The sequence below is a fragment of the Rhinolophus ferrumequinum genome, chromosome 5, assembly GCF_004115265.2.
Source record: "Rhinolophus ferrumequinum isolate MPI-CBG mRhiFer1 chromosome 5, mRhiFer1_v1.p, whole genome shotgun sequence".
Classification (NCBI taxonomy): Eukaryota; Metazoa; Chordata; class Mammalia; order Chiroptera; family Rhinolophidae; genus Rhinolophus; species Rhinolophus ferrumequinum.
The window spans coordinates 86,361,761-86,375,720 of NC_046288.1; the positions used below are offsets into that span (position 1 = coordinate 86,361,761).

At 44.3% G+C, this 13,960-nt stretch overlaps 1 protein-coding gene and 1 pseudogene across 7 annotated transcripts in view; both read right to left on the minus strand.

Annotated features, from left to right (window-relative positions):
- The window catches only part of GRK4 (G protein-coupled receptor kinase 4), a 59,906-nt gene that overhangs the window by 32,395 nt on the left and 13,551 nt on the right, over window positions 1-13,960 (minus strand). For all 7 annotated transcript variants that reach the window (XM_033105785.1, XM_033105783.1, XM_033105781.1 and 4 more), the window contains 3 exons: window positions 13,118-13,230; window positions 9,314-9,391; window positions 1,443-1,549 (listed from right to left, as the gene is read on the minus strand). In XM_033105785.1, the coding sequence (XP_032961676.1) occupies window positions 1,443-1,549; window positions 9,314-9,391; window positions 13,118-13,230 (298 nt within the window). The remainder of the gene's footprint in view (window positions 1-1,442; window positions 1,550-9,313; window positions 9,392-13,117; window positions 13,231-13,960) is intronic.
- On the minus strand, window positions 6,230-7,561 carry LOC117022131 (tubulin alpha-1A chain-like; annotated as a pseudogene).

Genomic DNA, 13,960 nt, shown 5'->3' on the forward strand with positions numbered 1-13,960 from the left:
CTTAATGTTTTCCAAAAGGAGTAAATACACCAAGGCTCTGGCATATATTTTCGTAAGGCATGAAAGAATATAAACTCAAGCCAGCAGGCTTTCATTTTTGTTGGTTCTCTGCTATAACCTCAACTCATAGAAGGAAACTATTATGGGTTGAAATGCATCCCCCAAAGAGATGCGAAGGCCTAGCCCTGCACCTGAAAATGGGACCTGATTTGGAAACAGGGTCACTGCAGATGGAATTGGTTAAGATGAGGTCATGTGGAGCATGGTGGGCCCCATTCCAATATGACCAGTGTCCCTGTAAGAGGAGGAGGACACAGAGCTAGAGGCACGCAGACGGCCATGTGACGACAGACGCAGACTGAAATGCTGCAGCTACAAGCCAAGGACAACTGAGGAAAACCAGCCACCACAGGGACCTGGAAGAGGCAGGAAGGCCCCCTCCTGGCGTTCTGCGACCGCATCACCCGCTGACACCTTGACTTCAGACTTCCAGATGCCAGACCGTGAGACCATACCCGCCTGTCGTTTGATGCCGCCTGGTTTGTGGGGCTTTGTTGCGGCAGCCTCAGGGCCATCCAGGTCCTGACCCAGGGTGGGCCTCCACAGACATCAGCTCAACGAGTCACCAAGTGACACCGACGGCTTGCACAAACATACAAAGGACTAATGTTTTGGACCAGGTCAGTTCAGAAACCGTTCTTTCTTCCTATGTACTTAAGGAAGCTGAATTTAGCCAAAGGTTCTGCTGAGAACTTTCCTGTCCCATGTGGCAAAGGTCTGGAGAAAAGAAGTTTTCAGCAAGTGCCTCGATCTAAGAAACCATGTTACGGGAACCTCTTCACACTAGACACAAGCAGAGAGGGCCAGGAGCCAGCCAAGCTGTCCACAACGGGAGCCACCCAGTGTGTCACCTGTGGGTGTGTAATGGCTGCGCCTTATCTGCCTCTCCCTAGAGAAAGACCCCGTCCTGACTTGGAAAGGCCTCGGATGAGAACTACGCCATGCCGAGAAGCCCCTGCGGGCCCCACCCAGGCCGCGCACCAGAAAGGGAACCATGTAACATGCACAATAGAAGCAACAACGATAACAAAACTATTGCTTACAATTAGTAGTTATCAAAAAAGAAAGCCCAACTAGTTTTAATTTACTTTCTCTAAGTAAAATGCAAAATCGCCTCTATTTGTTATGGAAAAGACATAGGAATAAACCCATAGGTATGTTATAATTTAAATAATTGGCATAATTTAAACAATTATCATCAGACAGGTATCAAGTTCTTTTTATTTCTAATCTAAAATTCCTTCAAATGTATCTATAATTAAACCTTAATCATAACAGTAAAACTAAAGTTATTCGAGATCAAACAGTGCCAGTGATTATGGCTCTTTAGTTATGTTACAAATGTCTGAGCTACACAGCCGCAGGCTGGGCAGACCACTCACCTCATGCAGGCCTCGAAGGCTTCTTTGGGAGGGTCATCCTCCTTCAGCCTCAGTCTACATTCTCTCAGCACACGTGGAGGCACTTCTGGTAAAAGAACCACCAAACCCTGCATGTGGCACAAACCAAACACAGAACAGTTAGTGATTCTATAGTTTACCAGCTGTGAACAACACCTAATGCTTATTGGAAAGAAACGAAACAGAAAGTGCATGAAATAACAGGTCAAAGCCCCACCTTCACTCGGCCCCGTGTCGTTTTCCGGGGTTCAGTGTTGTCTATCTTTCCCTGTGCACATCGATACAGACTGGGAAACAGGATCTCCAAGAGATACTGTACCCCCAAGTTCACAGCAGCACAACTCACAACAGCCAAAGGTGGGAGCAGCTCAAGTGTACATCATCAGATGAATGGATAAACTAAATGTTGTCCATCCATTCAATGGAATATATTCTTCAGCCTTAAGAAGGAAAGAAATCCTGACACCTGCTACAACAGGGATGGACCTGGAGGATAATATGCCACTTGAAATAAGCCAGACACAAAAGGACAAATTCTGTATGATTCCACTTATATAACGTCCCCAGAGCACTTAGATTAAGAGGCAGAAAGAACGGTGGGTGCCACGGACTGGGGTGGGGATGGTGGGTTGTTGTCATGGGCACAGAGTTTCCGTTTTGCAAGATGAAGAAGTTCTGGAGATGACAGCATGGATGGATGTATAACACAGTGTGTATTTAGTGCCACTAAGCTGGACACCTACAAATGGTTAAGATGACAAATTTCATGTTATATTTTTCTTACAATTAAAAACGCAAACACACACACACCTGCAAATCTTCAGGAATACACACTTTTTCCACATATAAATGGAATAAAAATTATATACAGATGCTCCTCAACTTATGATGGGGTTACATCCCAGCAAACTCATCCTAAGTTGAAAATACCATAGGTCGAAAATGCACTGACTACATCTGACCTACCGAACCTCACAGCTCAGCCTCGCCGACCTTAAACGTGCTCAGGACACGGACATGAGCCCACAGTTGGGCAATGATCTTGAGTTGCACCTCGAGAGTAACTGCCTTCCTCTTCTCCCCAGGAAGAGGAGACACAGACGGGCATTTGTAGACATGATGGGATGCAGAAATACAAAGCACACTATCCAAAAGATGCTGGCAACACAGCACACTGGAGAGTATTGGTGGTTTGCCCTCGTGATCACAAAGCAACCCAAGAGGATCAATCGGTCTGCATGTCACCAGCCCGGGAAAACATCAAAACGCGAAGTACGGTTTCTATTAAATGCATATTGCTGTCACACCATTGTAAAGTCAAAAACTCGTATATCAAACCGCTGTAAGCTGGGGCCATCCATATAGTTTGTTTGTTTGTTTTATATAGGTTTTTAAGTATGTGCTGACACAAGAGAGCTACTGTATTTTCTTTAATGACAGCCTGGTTTTCCAGAGTCTGGGTTGATCTGCCCCCATTAAACATTCCAGCTGCCAGTTTTCTCCAGGGCAAATACCACTGCCATGGACATTTCTGTACAAATGTGTTTTCATAGGAACGATTCCTACAACTACTTGCTCAAAGGATACACACATTTTAAATGTTGATATTTAAAGGTTGATACAAAACTGGCCTACAGAAAGGCTCTATCATTTTATATTCTCACTAATACGTCCCTACGTGTCAGTTTCCCATTCCCTTAACCCTTATCCAGAGAATTCTGGAAAAAGAAAACCCATCCCAAAACTATTGTTCAGCTTTATTGAAAAACAAACCCTGATCACACTCAATTGTACATTTAATTTGTCATTAGAAATGAGAAGTGCATTCCGGAGTGATTTCTGACTGTGGTACTGTGGTTTAGCCAGTTACCACGGCTAAACTTGGTGTTTTCTATAAATCAGAGCGGCTAGTTCATCGAAGAAGCTGAACTGTTAGTAGAAATATACAATGACAAAGCTCACACTTCTCCCCAAAACAACAATACTGTTATCATTTATAATGATTAATAGCTGCCACTTAAACTACGTAATACAAGTGAGGCCGTTCCACATGCACATTATGTCATCAAACATCAGCACCGCGCAAGCGGATGGGCTCAGGAGGCTACAGAACGTTCCATCGCCGCAGCAAAGAGTGGAAGAGCCAAGACTGATGCACGCCCTCGGGACTCCCAAGACCAGTTTCTTTCTACAGGGCAAGGGTAAGATGGGTCCGTTCATTTTACCATTTCGGAAAAGACGTCTGTTCATTCGTTTATTCCACAAATACGTTGTTCCAGGCATAGGAGACAACAGGAAATGACAAAATTTTCACAGAAGATAAAGCCATTAAAACCCAAAACTGTCTCAAAAATACGTATTTTTAAGAACTAGCTTTCAGTATTTCCCCTCCAAAGCTCTCAATTTTATGAAGCTGAACTGCAGGTTAATTCGATTAAAACTGTTTGATGATTAACTCCAAGTAGAGATCCTTTTTTCAGCAACTCGTTAATAGAAATTTGTATGAATCAAAATTCATTCCCACAAAAAAGAAATGCAATGCTTGTAATCCTCCACGAACAGAGAGGTGAGGTGAGCTAAGGCAAGCTAAGGTGTGCAAGCTAAGGTACAGCACAACCAGCCTGGTGCTCTGAGCATAACGATGGTGGAACAGACTCCTGCTGGGGCTTTCAAGTAAGGAACAAGAATTACTTTTCAGAATAGGTAGTTGCCAGGGCAAATTTACCAAATGACTCAGTGCCTTGTTTTCCAAGTTTTGGACCACTGGTGGGGAGGGAGAGGTAGATTAATTTTGCATAAATATTCTTATTTTCATGTGTTAAAAAATACACATACTTAACTATTTTTTAAAAATCGGGTTGTCTTTTTATCACTGGATTGTAAAAATTCTTTATATACCCTGGATTCCAGACCCAAACCAGGTGCTCGGTTGCAGCTGTTTCCTCCCATGCTGTAAACTGTCTTTCCACTTTCTTTATAGCAGTTTTTAAAGCACAAAATTTTTAATTTTGATGAAACCCAGTTATTTTTTCTTTTGTTACTGTCCCTTTGATGTCATACCTAAGAAACCACTGTCTAAACCAAGGTCACGAAGATTTACACTGAAGAGTTACACCTAAGCTTTACACTTTAGAGATTGTCTCTGAGAGTTTTATAGTTCTGGCTCTTATATTTAACTGTTTAACCCATCTGAAATGTGTGAGATAGAGGTCCAGCTTCATTCTTTTGCGTGTGGACATCCAGTTGTCCCAGCACCATGTACTGAAAGACTATTCTTTGCCCACTGAGTTGTTCTGGCACCTTTGTTGTAAGTTACTTGACTATAAATGTGTGAATTTGTTTCCACACTCTATTCGATTGATCCATACAACTGCCCTACGTCAGGACCAGACTGTCTCACATTCTGGTCCTTTGAGTATGCACATGAATGCTAAGATCAGCATGTTAATTCTGCAAAAAGAGGAGCTGGCATTTGGCTAGGGCTTATGACGACTCTGGATCAATTTGGGGGGTTCTGCCATCTTAACAATATTAAGTTCTCTAATCCATGAACAAGCGATGTCTTTCCACTTATTTAAGTTAATTTCTTTCAATGGTGTTCTGAAGTTTTTCAGCATATGTAAGTCTTCACTTCTTTTGTTACATTTACTCCCAACTATTTTATTCTTTTTGATGCTGCTGTAATAGAATTGTTTTCTTAATTTCATCTTTGGACTTGAAGTGCTAGTGTATAGAAATACACCTGAAGTTTGGGTAGTGCTCTAGGACCTGCACCTTGATGAACTCACTTATTACCTCTAGCACTTTCTTCCCCCAAGGTATGTATGGATCCGTCAGGATTTTCTATACATAAGTACTATGGTCAGAACGTGTCTCCCCCCAAATTCCTATGGTGAAATCCTACCCCCAAAGTGACAATATTAGGATGTAGGGGCTCTGAGAGGTGCTCAGCTCATGAGGACAGAGCCCCAGGAATGAGATTAGTGCCTATAAAAGAGGACCCATTACTCCTTCCCCATGTGAGCACACAGCAGGAAGATGCCGGCTGTGAACCAGGAAGAGCATGCCCCCAGAAGGCGACCCTGTTGGCACCCCAATCCTAAGGCTTCCCAGCCTGCAGAACTATGAGCAATAAATGTCTGTGGTTTATAAGCTACCAAGGCGGTGCAGTTTGTTATAGCCTCCTAAATGAACTAAGACAACAAGATCGTGTCATCTGCCAAGAGACGGTTCTACTTCTTCCTTTTCAATCCAGATACCTTTTATTTATTTTTCTTGCCTAATTGCCCTGGCTAGAATGCCAAACAGAAGTGACAAGAGCAAACAGCCTTGTCTTGTTTCTGGTCTTAAGATGAAAGCATCCGACGTTCCACATTTAAGTATGTCGTCAGCTGTGAGTGTTTCGTATATGTCTTTTATCAGATTGAGTAAGTTCCATTCCATTCCTAATTTTTTGGGTGCTTTTATTAGGAAAGTCTTTGGGTTTTGTCATATGCTTTTCTTGCCTCTAATAAGATGATCATGTGGTGGCAGTATTTTTGTTTGTTTGTTTGTTTTTTTCATTTAAGACAGGGAATATTTTATTCAAACCCATCAGAGAAATGGACAGGTTGGGTCTGTAACAAAGCGTCGTGTTTTAAAGCGTAGGCCAGTAATTGTATGCGAGTATACACTGCTACATACAAATGAACTGATCAGACCACACAGCTTTCCAATGTTTAAAACAGAATAAGCTTCCCTGTGAAAGCAGCACCTTTGTGACATTAACTTCAGTATTCCTCTCCTTCTTCCTCACCCTCTCCTGCAACAGAATCCACACCAACCTCCTCAAAAACCTTCGCCAGGGCAGCCACGTCAGCCCTCAGAGAAGTCCCCTTCCTCCATACCCTCCCCCACGTATCCGTGAACAAAGGCATGCTTGGCATACATCAGGCCAGACTTGTGGTCCAGGCGCACCCAGGCCTCAGCACCAGCTGTGGTGTTGCTCAGCAGGCACACAGCTCGCTGTGCTCTGGCCAGGTCTCCCCCAGGTACCACAAGGGAGGCTGGTAATTAGTGCCAATTTTGAAGCCAGTGGGGCACCAGTCCACAAACTGGATGGTAGGCTTGGTCTTGATGGTGGCAATGGCGGCACTGACATCTTTGGGAACCACGTCACCCGGTACAACATGTATTTACCGTGGCGAGGGTCACATTTCCCCATCTGGTTGGCTGGCTCAAAGCACGCATTGGTGATCTCTGCTACAGTAAGCTGCTCGTGGTAGGCTTTCTCAGCAGCGATGATGGGCACATGTGGCCAGAGGGAAGCCAATGCGGGAATAGGGCACCAGGTTGGTCTGGAATTCGGTCAGGTCAACGTTCAGAGCTCCATCAAATCTGAGGGAAGCGGTGACGGAGGACATAATTTGACCTATCACTCTATTCAGGTTAGTGTAGGTTGGGAGCTCAATATCGAGGTTTCTATGACAGATGTCATAGATGGCCTCATTGTCAACCATGAAGGCACAATCAGAGTGCTCCAGGGTGGTGTGGGTGGTGAGGATGGAGTTGTAGGGCTCAACTACAGCTGTGGAAACCTGGGGGGCTGGATAAATGGAGAACTCCAGCTTGGATTTCTTGCCATAATCGACAGAGAGACGTTCCATCAGCAGGGAGGTGAACCCAGAACCAGTTCCCCTGCCAAAGCTGTGGAAAACCAGGAAGCCCTGAAGCCCTGTGCACTGGTCGGCAGTTTCCGAATTCGGTCCAAGACACAGCCAATGATCTCCTTGCCAGGAGCTGCGCCCCCGGGTATAGCTATTGGCAGCATCTTCCTTGCCTGTGGTGAGCTGCTCGGGGTGGAAGGGCTGGCAGTAGGTGCCAGTGCGAACTTCATCAATGACCGTGGGTTCCAGGTCCACAAACACTGCCCTGGGCACACGCTTGCCAGCGCCTGTCTCACTGAAGGAGGTGTGGAAGGAGTCATCTCCTCCTCCAATGGTCTTGTCACTTGGCATCTGGCCATTGGGCTGGATGCCATGTTCCAGGCAGGAGAGCTCCCAGCAGGCATTGCCGATCTGGACACCCGCCTGGCCCACGTGGACGGAGATGCACTCACGCATGGTTGCTGCTTTGCGGCTGCCGGGCCGATGGCTGAGAGGAAGAGGCTGCTGCTTCTCCCAGCACGCCTCTTAGGCGGTCCATGTAAGAGAACCTTGGTGGGTTTTTTTGACCTGAATTAATATGATGTATTATATGAATTGATTATCAGATGTTGGACCAACTTTGCATTCCCGGGATAAATCACACTTGGTTTTGGTCATGATTATTATTATTTTTTTTATGTAAACAACTTTTGGCTGAATTTTAGTATTCGGGAATCCTGAAAATAAAACTGAGAATGACTGAGGATAAAGGGCTTTACCCTTCTACAAGAATAAAAAAATGCAAGATTGAACACACACAGTCTGGCCTTACTCTTATGTGCTTTAAGGTATTCTGGATTGTTAAAATTTGAGTAAAGGAGTTCCATTTTCAAAATGTAAAATAAAGGTGTTTTTTTTAAAGAAAAGACAAGAAAAACTACAATGATGATTTGACCCACTACTATTTTTTCTTAAGTAAAGCACAAGTGTAGTTTCCCCAGTTGATGATAAGGAAAAAGAAAAAAAGCTTTCAAGCGGCACCATCTTCAGGCAGCGCATAAACATCTCTCACCATCACTGAGTCAGAGATGGGTGCCTGTCCCACCCTTCTCCTTCTACATTGCTGCATCCACCATGATTACTCTTTAAATCATGTCTTCCTTCTTGATAGCCTTCCTTGTTATGTGAGTGTTTCTTCAGAAAAGGAGAGGAAGGAAAAACGTGTTAACAAAAAAAGATTTTAAAAACTAGATAAATGAAACTTCTCTTCCACGTTTTCCAATTAAGTGTCCTGAGGGTACCTACAAATAATGCAGATGTTGTAACAGCTACGTTTGAAAAGAATGACCTCTGAGCCATAGTATTGAAGCTTTGGAGTCAAACCTCTGTGGGTCTAGCCTACCTCTGCTGCCCACTGGCCATGCGTAATCTTTGTGCCCGCCGTCCACTGGCCTTTCCCTCTGGCACTCCATCTTCTGTACAGATGAGTTTCCCCTACTTGACGGTGCTAGCATCTTCAGTTAGCTAGACTCAAAATCTGAATACTTTGGCCTCATTCTCACACTATTCCCCAACTCTAATCTTTACATATTTAATTCCTGGCTCTAGCACTGACTAGCTGTGTAACCTTTGGCAAGTCACGTAACCGCTCTGATTTTCAGTCTTATCCTATGAACATCAACATAATAATGTGCCTACTTCCTAGGTTTGTTGTGCACATTAAATAATTAATTAGATGCACAAGGCTTAGGGCAGCATTCACTAAATGTTAGCTGCCACTGTCGTTACTGTTCTCCTCCAACCCTATAATGGAGGGAACTGCCCAGGCTTGGACTTCTAACAGACTACAAAAAGGAGGTCAGATGCAGGGCAGCAGGTTACAGCTCTAATTGCAGGGACATACTAAACTGCAAGAACATAGTGAATCAAAAAGCTTTTAGGAGAAAAATGTTATTTTCAGTCCAAGAGAGGCAAGTAAAATTCTCTAATTCTATATATTCTGTTTGAGAAAACATAGAAACTTTTAAATTCTTTGAATCAATTTTCTAAGAGATTCAATTGTTAATTTCCTCACCGAATCAAAAGAAAATTCAGAAGAGGAACATTTGTAAGAAACTAAAGGTTTGAACATGCTTGTTATAGCTTATCCGATTAGGTAAAAGCAGCTATGCACTCCACATATTTAGGTAAGTTATTCACAAGTTTTTATATCCAGAAAACAGAACACACCTCATTACTGAAGAACGTGTCTAGAACCAACTGTCCAGAAGCTCTTCGGTCTTCATCAGCGGCCACTTCATACTCGGCCTGATTGTAGACAATAGGGAAAAAATGTTAGTTATGCCTCTTCACTGACCTCACAATGTTTCCAATTCTCTGCCTTATAGAATAGACTTGTTTCCCTAAGAACCAGAGAGCAGCTCTACTGATCAAATGTCTGCAGCTCTTCTTTGGGAAACTAATAGTTATGATAAAAATGAACTGACATCTTAAGATGCTTAGCCATAGAGCTGGGGGCGCTATGAGTGGAGCTGGGCCCCTTGCTAACTCTCTAGTTTTGACTTTCTGCGGTAACTTCCGGGGAAGGGATGCGAATAAAAGGTGGAAGCCATGTTGGGCTCTGGACCTTTTTCCACATGGGTGGCTGGATGGGAGATCGGCCGGTAAGTGTACTCGCACTCCTTGGTGGTTCTGTTTCTTTTTTTTTTTCCCCAAATAAACCATTTACTTTTGGTGGATTACCTAGAGAATGATTTGTCCAGTCGACAATTATGAGGCGGGGAGCCAGTTTTTTGAAAGGGTTGACAATGTAGTGGAACAAGACATCCATGATGCTGTCTTATATTTTCAGCCATGGAATGTGGCCCCCAAAACGGGCTAGAATAACAACTTGGGCGGCTCGAGACAGCAGCACCGCAGAAGTTCCCGAGAGGGTGAAGCACTCCCAGGAAGTCACTGCTGGTGATGCCTGGGGGTGGGTGGGGGCACCCATCACAGGCGTCAGGTGACAGACCACAAGAGTGGACAATACCACACAGGCCAGAACACAGAGGAAGCCTCAAATAGCTAAACATCTATAAAAGGAAAGCAAGGAAGAAGAAATGGAAAGAAAAGAAAAAGAAAACCAGAAGAGAGATCACAAAAGCCTAGATACACGGATTTCAAGAAGAAGCCCCTCCACAATGTCACAGACATGGGGACCCAGGCACGAGGAGGCCTCCACGAAGCCTCTGGTTTCACGAGTAGGGGAAGCGAGAAGCAAGGACATGAAGACCGGAGGAAGTGGGTTTACTGAGCACATTAAAGTTCTCTACGAGAAAGTCCTGTGGGTGGGAGCCCAGCCTCGCACTGCTTCTGTATCCTTCCCAGGCCCGGCCCAGGGGCTGAGACCAGCAGGCTGAGCGCCGGTCAGAACTGGCTTCAGTCAGTGTCCAAGGGCACCGCAGCCACCATGATAATTACCAGCACACTGTCTGCCTGAGAACCCTTAAACTTAAGTTCTGGCACTTCTGGAAACCACATGGCAGGCACCCAGTCCATGGAAAAGAAAGCACTGTGATTCTGCGCTGCTCTTTTTTTTTTTTTTTTTCATAAGAGTTTATTTGAGCCAAACTGACAACATGTTCCGGGGAGCAAGATCTCAAATGCCCCTCTGACATGGTCTGTGTTGATGTGCCAACTTGGCAGGCAACAACCTCCAGTCAGTCAATGTACAAAGCATGACTTGTGAACACAGAATGGACGCTAGTAATTCCAACAGCTATGTCAGTCACAGAGTGACAGGCATGCCACAGCAGCCCCTGAACGGCATATCCAGTCAACGTCCTAACCAGACAGCTCCAGACGCAGGGTGGAGTGTGACCACCTGGACGATGCTTCCTGGGACTGCAGGAGGGGGCACCGCCCCCGGTCTCGAGCATAAAAGATCAGAGCTCACTGACGGCTCCTCGCTCATGCCTCAGCCGACCAGCTGACAGCAGCACCTGCACTCGTCCCAGAGGCGGCGCTTGAAGCCTCGCCTCCTGACCGTGTCACCAGCGCAGCCTGCGGCCCGACGCTCCGCAGCCCAGCACCAGAGGACTCTCGCTGGACACCGGACTCTCTCATCCTTCTTTCCTGGACTCTTTTCGCCTCGCCTCACCGTTACTTGCAAACCTGTGTGACCCTCCTGTGTGAAACCGCCCTCCCTCGGCTATTGGAGGCTGTGCCCCGACCAGAGCCTCGGTTAACGCCCGTGGGAAACCAAGTCAGCAGGGCTAGATCCACGCTTTATTCTAATAAAGTCTGACGTTGTGGAAAGACACCAACGTGTGTGACACGGCTGTCGTGACAGCCATGTCCTGCTCATGACAAACACAAATGGAGCTGTGGCTATGAGGGTTTGTAGATGTGAGTAACGCCTACAGCACATGATTGAAGCTGACTTTGGGTAAGGAGATTATCCTAGGTCGTCTGGACAGGCTGAGTCAATCCCCTCGGAGGCCTTACAAGCAGAGCGGAGGCTTCCTTGAAGAAATCTCTGCCTGAGGACAGCAGCTTCCCCCCATTTGTGGAGAGTTCCATCCTGCTCTTCCTGCTGGTCTGCCCTGCAGATTTCAGACTCCCTAGTCAGACCTCACAATCATGTAAGTCAAATCCTTTCAATAAATCTCTTACTGTCCATCTCCCAATGATTCTGTTTCCCTCATTGAACCCTGACTGATGGCGATGCCAGTCATTCATTCAGCCAACAGCGAGCAGGAAACAGAGCCAACAACCGTGCCAGGTGCCCCGTGGGGAAATGAGTAAGATGCAATCTCTCCACCCAGGAAGCTCAGAGAACCTGCAGCGCCTGCTGCACAAATGGCACAATCAGGTGTTACTTATTAACCCACACAGCTACGTCAAGAAGCAAAACAAAACCTGTCACTGCAGTCAATTGGCTGTCATCTAGTAATTAACAGCTATCATGACAGTATCAGATTTAAACCTAAAACAGTTTTAACAACGCAGCTCAGACCTTTTAAAATAAAGAACTGTAGGTCCCTAAATTCTTCCAACATAGCAACGTGGCAAATAGAACCCAATACGTTAGACACACCACCTGCTACCCAGGACTGAGCAGGCATTCTCCACCCCCTACAGTTCTAGCTTTAAAAAACTAACTGCCTCCTCTCAAAGCCTTGTCTCATTCTAGTTATGGTACCAGGAAAGAAAGGGCTGGGGGAGCTCCAGGGAGTAGGAAGCAAACAACAAAATAGGCAAGAGCTCCAAATGTTTTTCTGAAAGAATACATTACAAACACATATTTTTAAAAAGCAGTGTCAGAAAAAAAAAAGAACACTCAATGATATAATACTTTGCATATAATAAGTAGTCAATACACAGCTGCTATAACAAGGGCAGGCCAAGATGGAGAAAGCAAGTGTTATAATCTCGGTACAATAACTAAAAGAATTTTTCTGTTAAATTCTACCAATTTTCTACTGTTACGTTGCTTCTGAATTTCAGTTTTGAAACTTCTACACTTGCAAGAGGTATAAAGATGCAGAAACAGAGAATTTCTTTCCCTATAAGAAAATCACAGCAAATATCAAACAGGATACATGAGAATGTTAGAAAATTTTATAAATCATTGTAAATTCCATTCAGTGTGATCATCCTTCTTACGCTAACTTTATTCCTTCTATATGCTTCTGGTTTAAAGTGTTTGAAGTTTATAGTATCTGCTCCATGAAAGCAGGAAGGATACTTTTTAGGCAGCTGCCAATAGGCAGATATTCTTAGTTAGCTGTTCAACTGTCGCACCAACTAAAGCAGCAGTTTCAAAGTGATTCCGTAAGTGCATGTGATTCTCCAACACTGAGAGGTGATCCTATACGAGCTAGCACTTCATGCCACAGGGACTCCGAGCCAAGACGGCAACATGGCTTCAGGACAACTAGTGTACCCACTCCCGCGTCACTGCCGAGGTCTAATTAACTTAGACCTCACCCTAGTTTTTCATTTTCAAGAGCACTACATTAGGTGGTCAACACTGAGATACAGACTTACCACCGCATCCAGGAACTCAATGCGCCTCTTTAGGTCATGCTTTGTATCACAGAATTGCCTGAAGAGAAGTCTTCCTATGGGCTGCTTGTCGCAGAGACTGCTATAATCCTTTTCTGTGTGAAGAAAGGGGGTAAGAAACAAACAAATATAATCGTCATAATTCAGAAAGTGCTTTTCTGAACCTTAACTTACTGTTTTCACCTGATACTATGAAAGTTAAAAATAGTATATGCAGCATTTTTTTTTAAACGACTGTTTCGCTTACCAATTTAGACGAGGTTATCATGAATAGGAAAAATACCTAAGAAAAGCCAAATATAGCTGGAAGAACTGATAAAGTAAAATGTATGAAGCCTGACTGGAAAGGTGACTGGAAAGGAAACACAAAGGGAACAGTATTCCCTAGGGAACCAAGCAGTCACGATCACAGTGGAGGAAGAGACTGTGTTTGGCACAAATTACATGTATGTGAAATACACCGCAAGAACGTACTTAGATTTTTAACAACTCTTTTCCATCTGCTACCTTGCTATACATTCACAAGTTACAAATATTACATACACTTGATGATTTTTAACTGCTCTGGTTTTTTTTTTCTTTTCAGTAGAATGATATGTTGTATACCTTACCTTACCTTATCCCAAACAGATATTGTTTTGGGAACAAGGCACTAACATGCGGTCAGAGTGTCAAGAGGAATATGAAACAAATATGTTCAAAATAGGTTATTTTATCTTGAGCGAGAAAATCAGCTGCTCTTTTAGCAGTGACTCTGAACTTGAACAGAATTGTGTTCAGGTACACCTAAGGTGGCTCTAAAGCTGAAGAATTACATGAAACTCA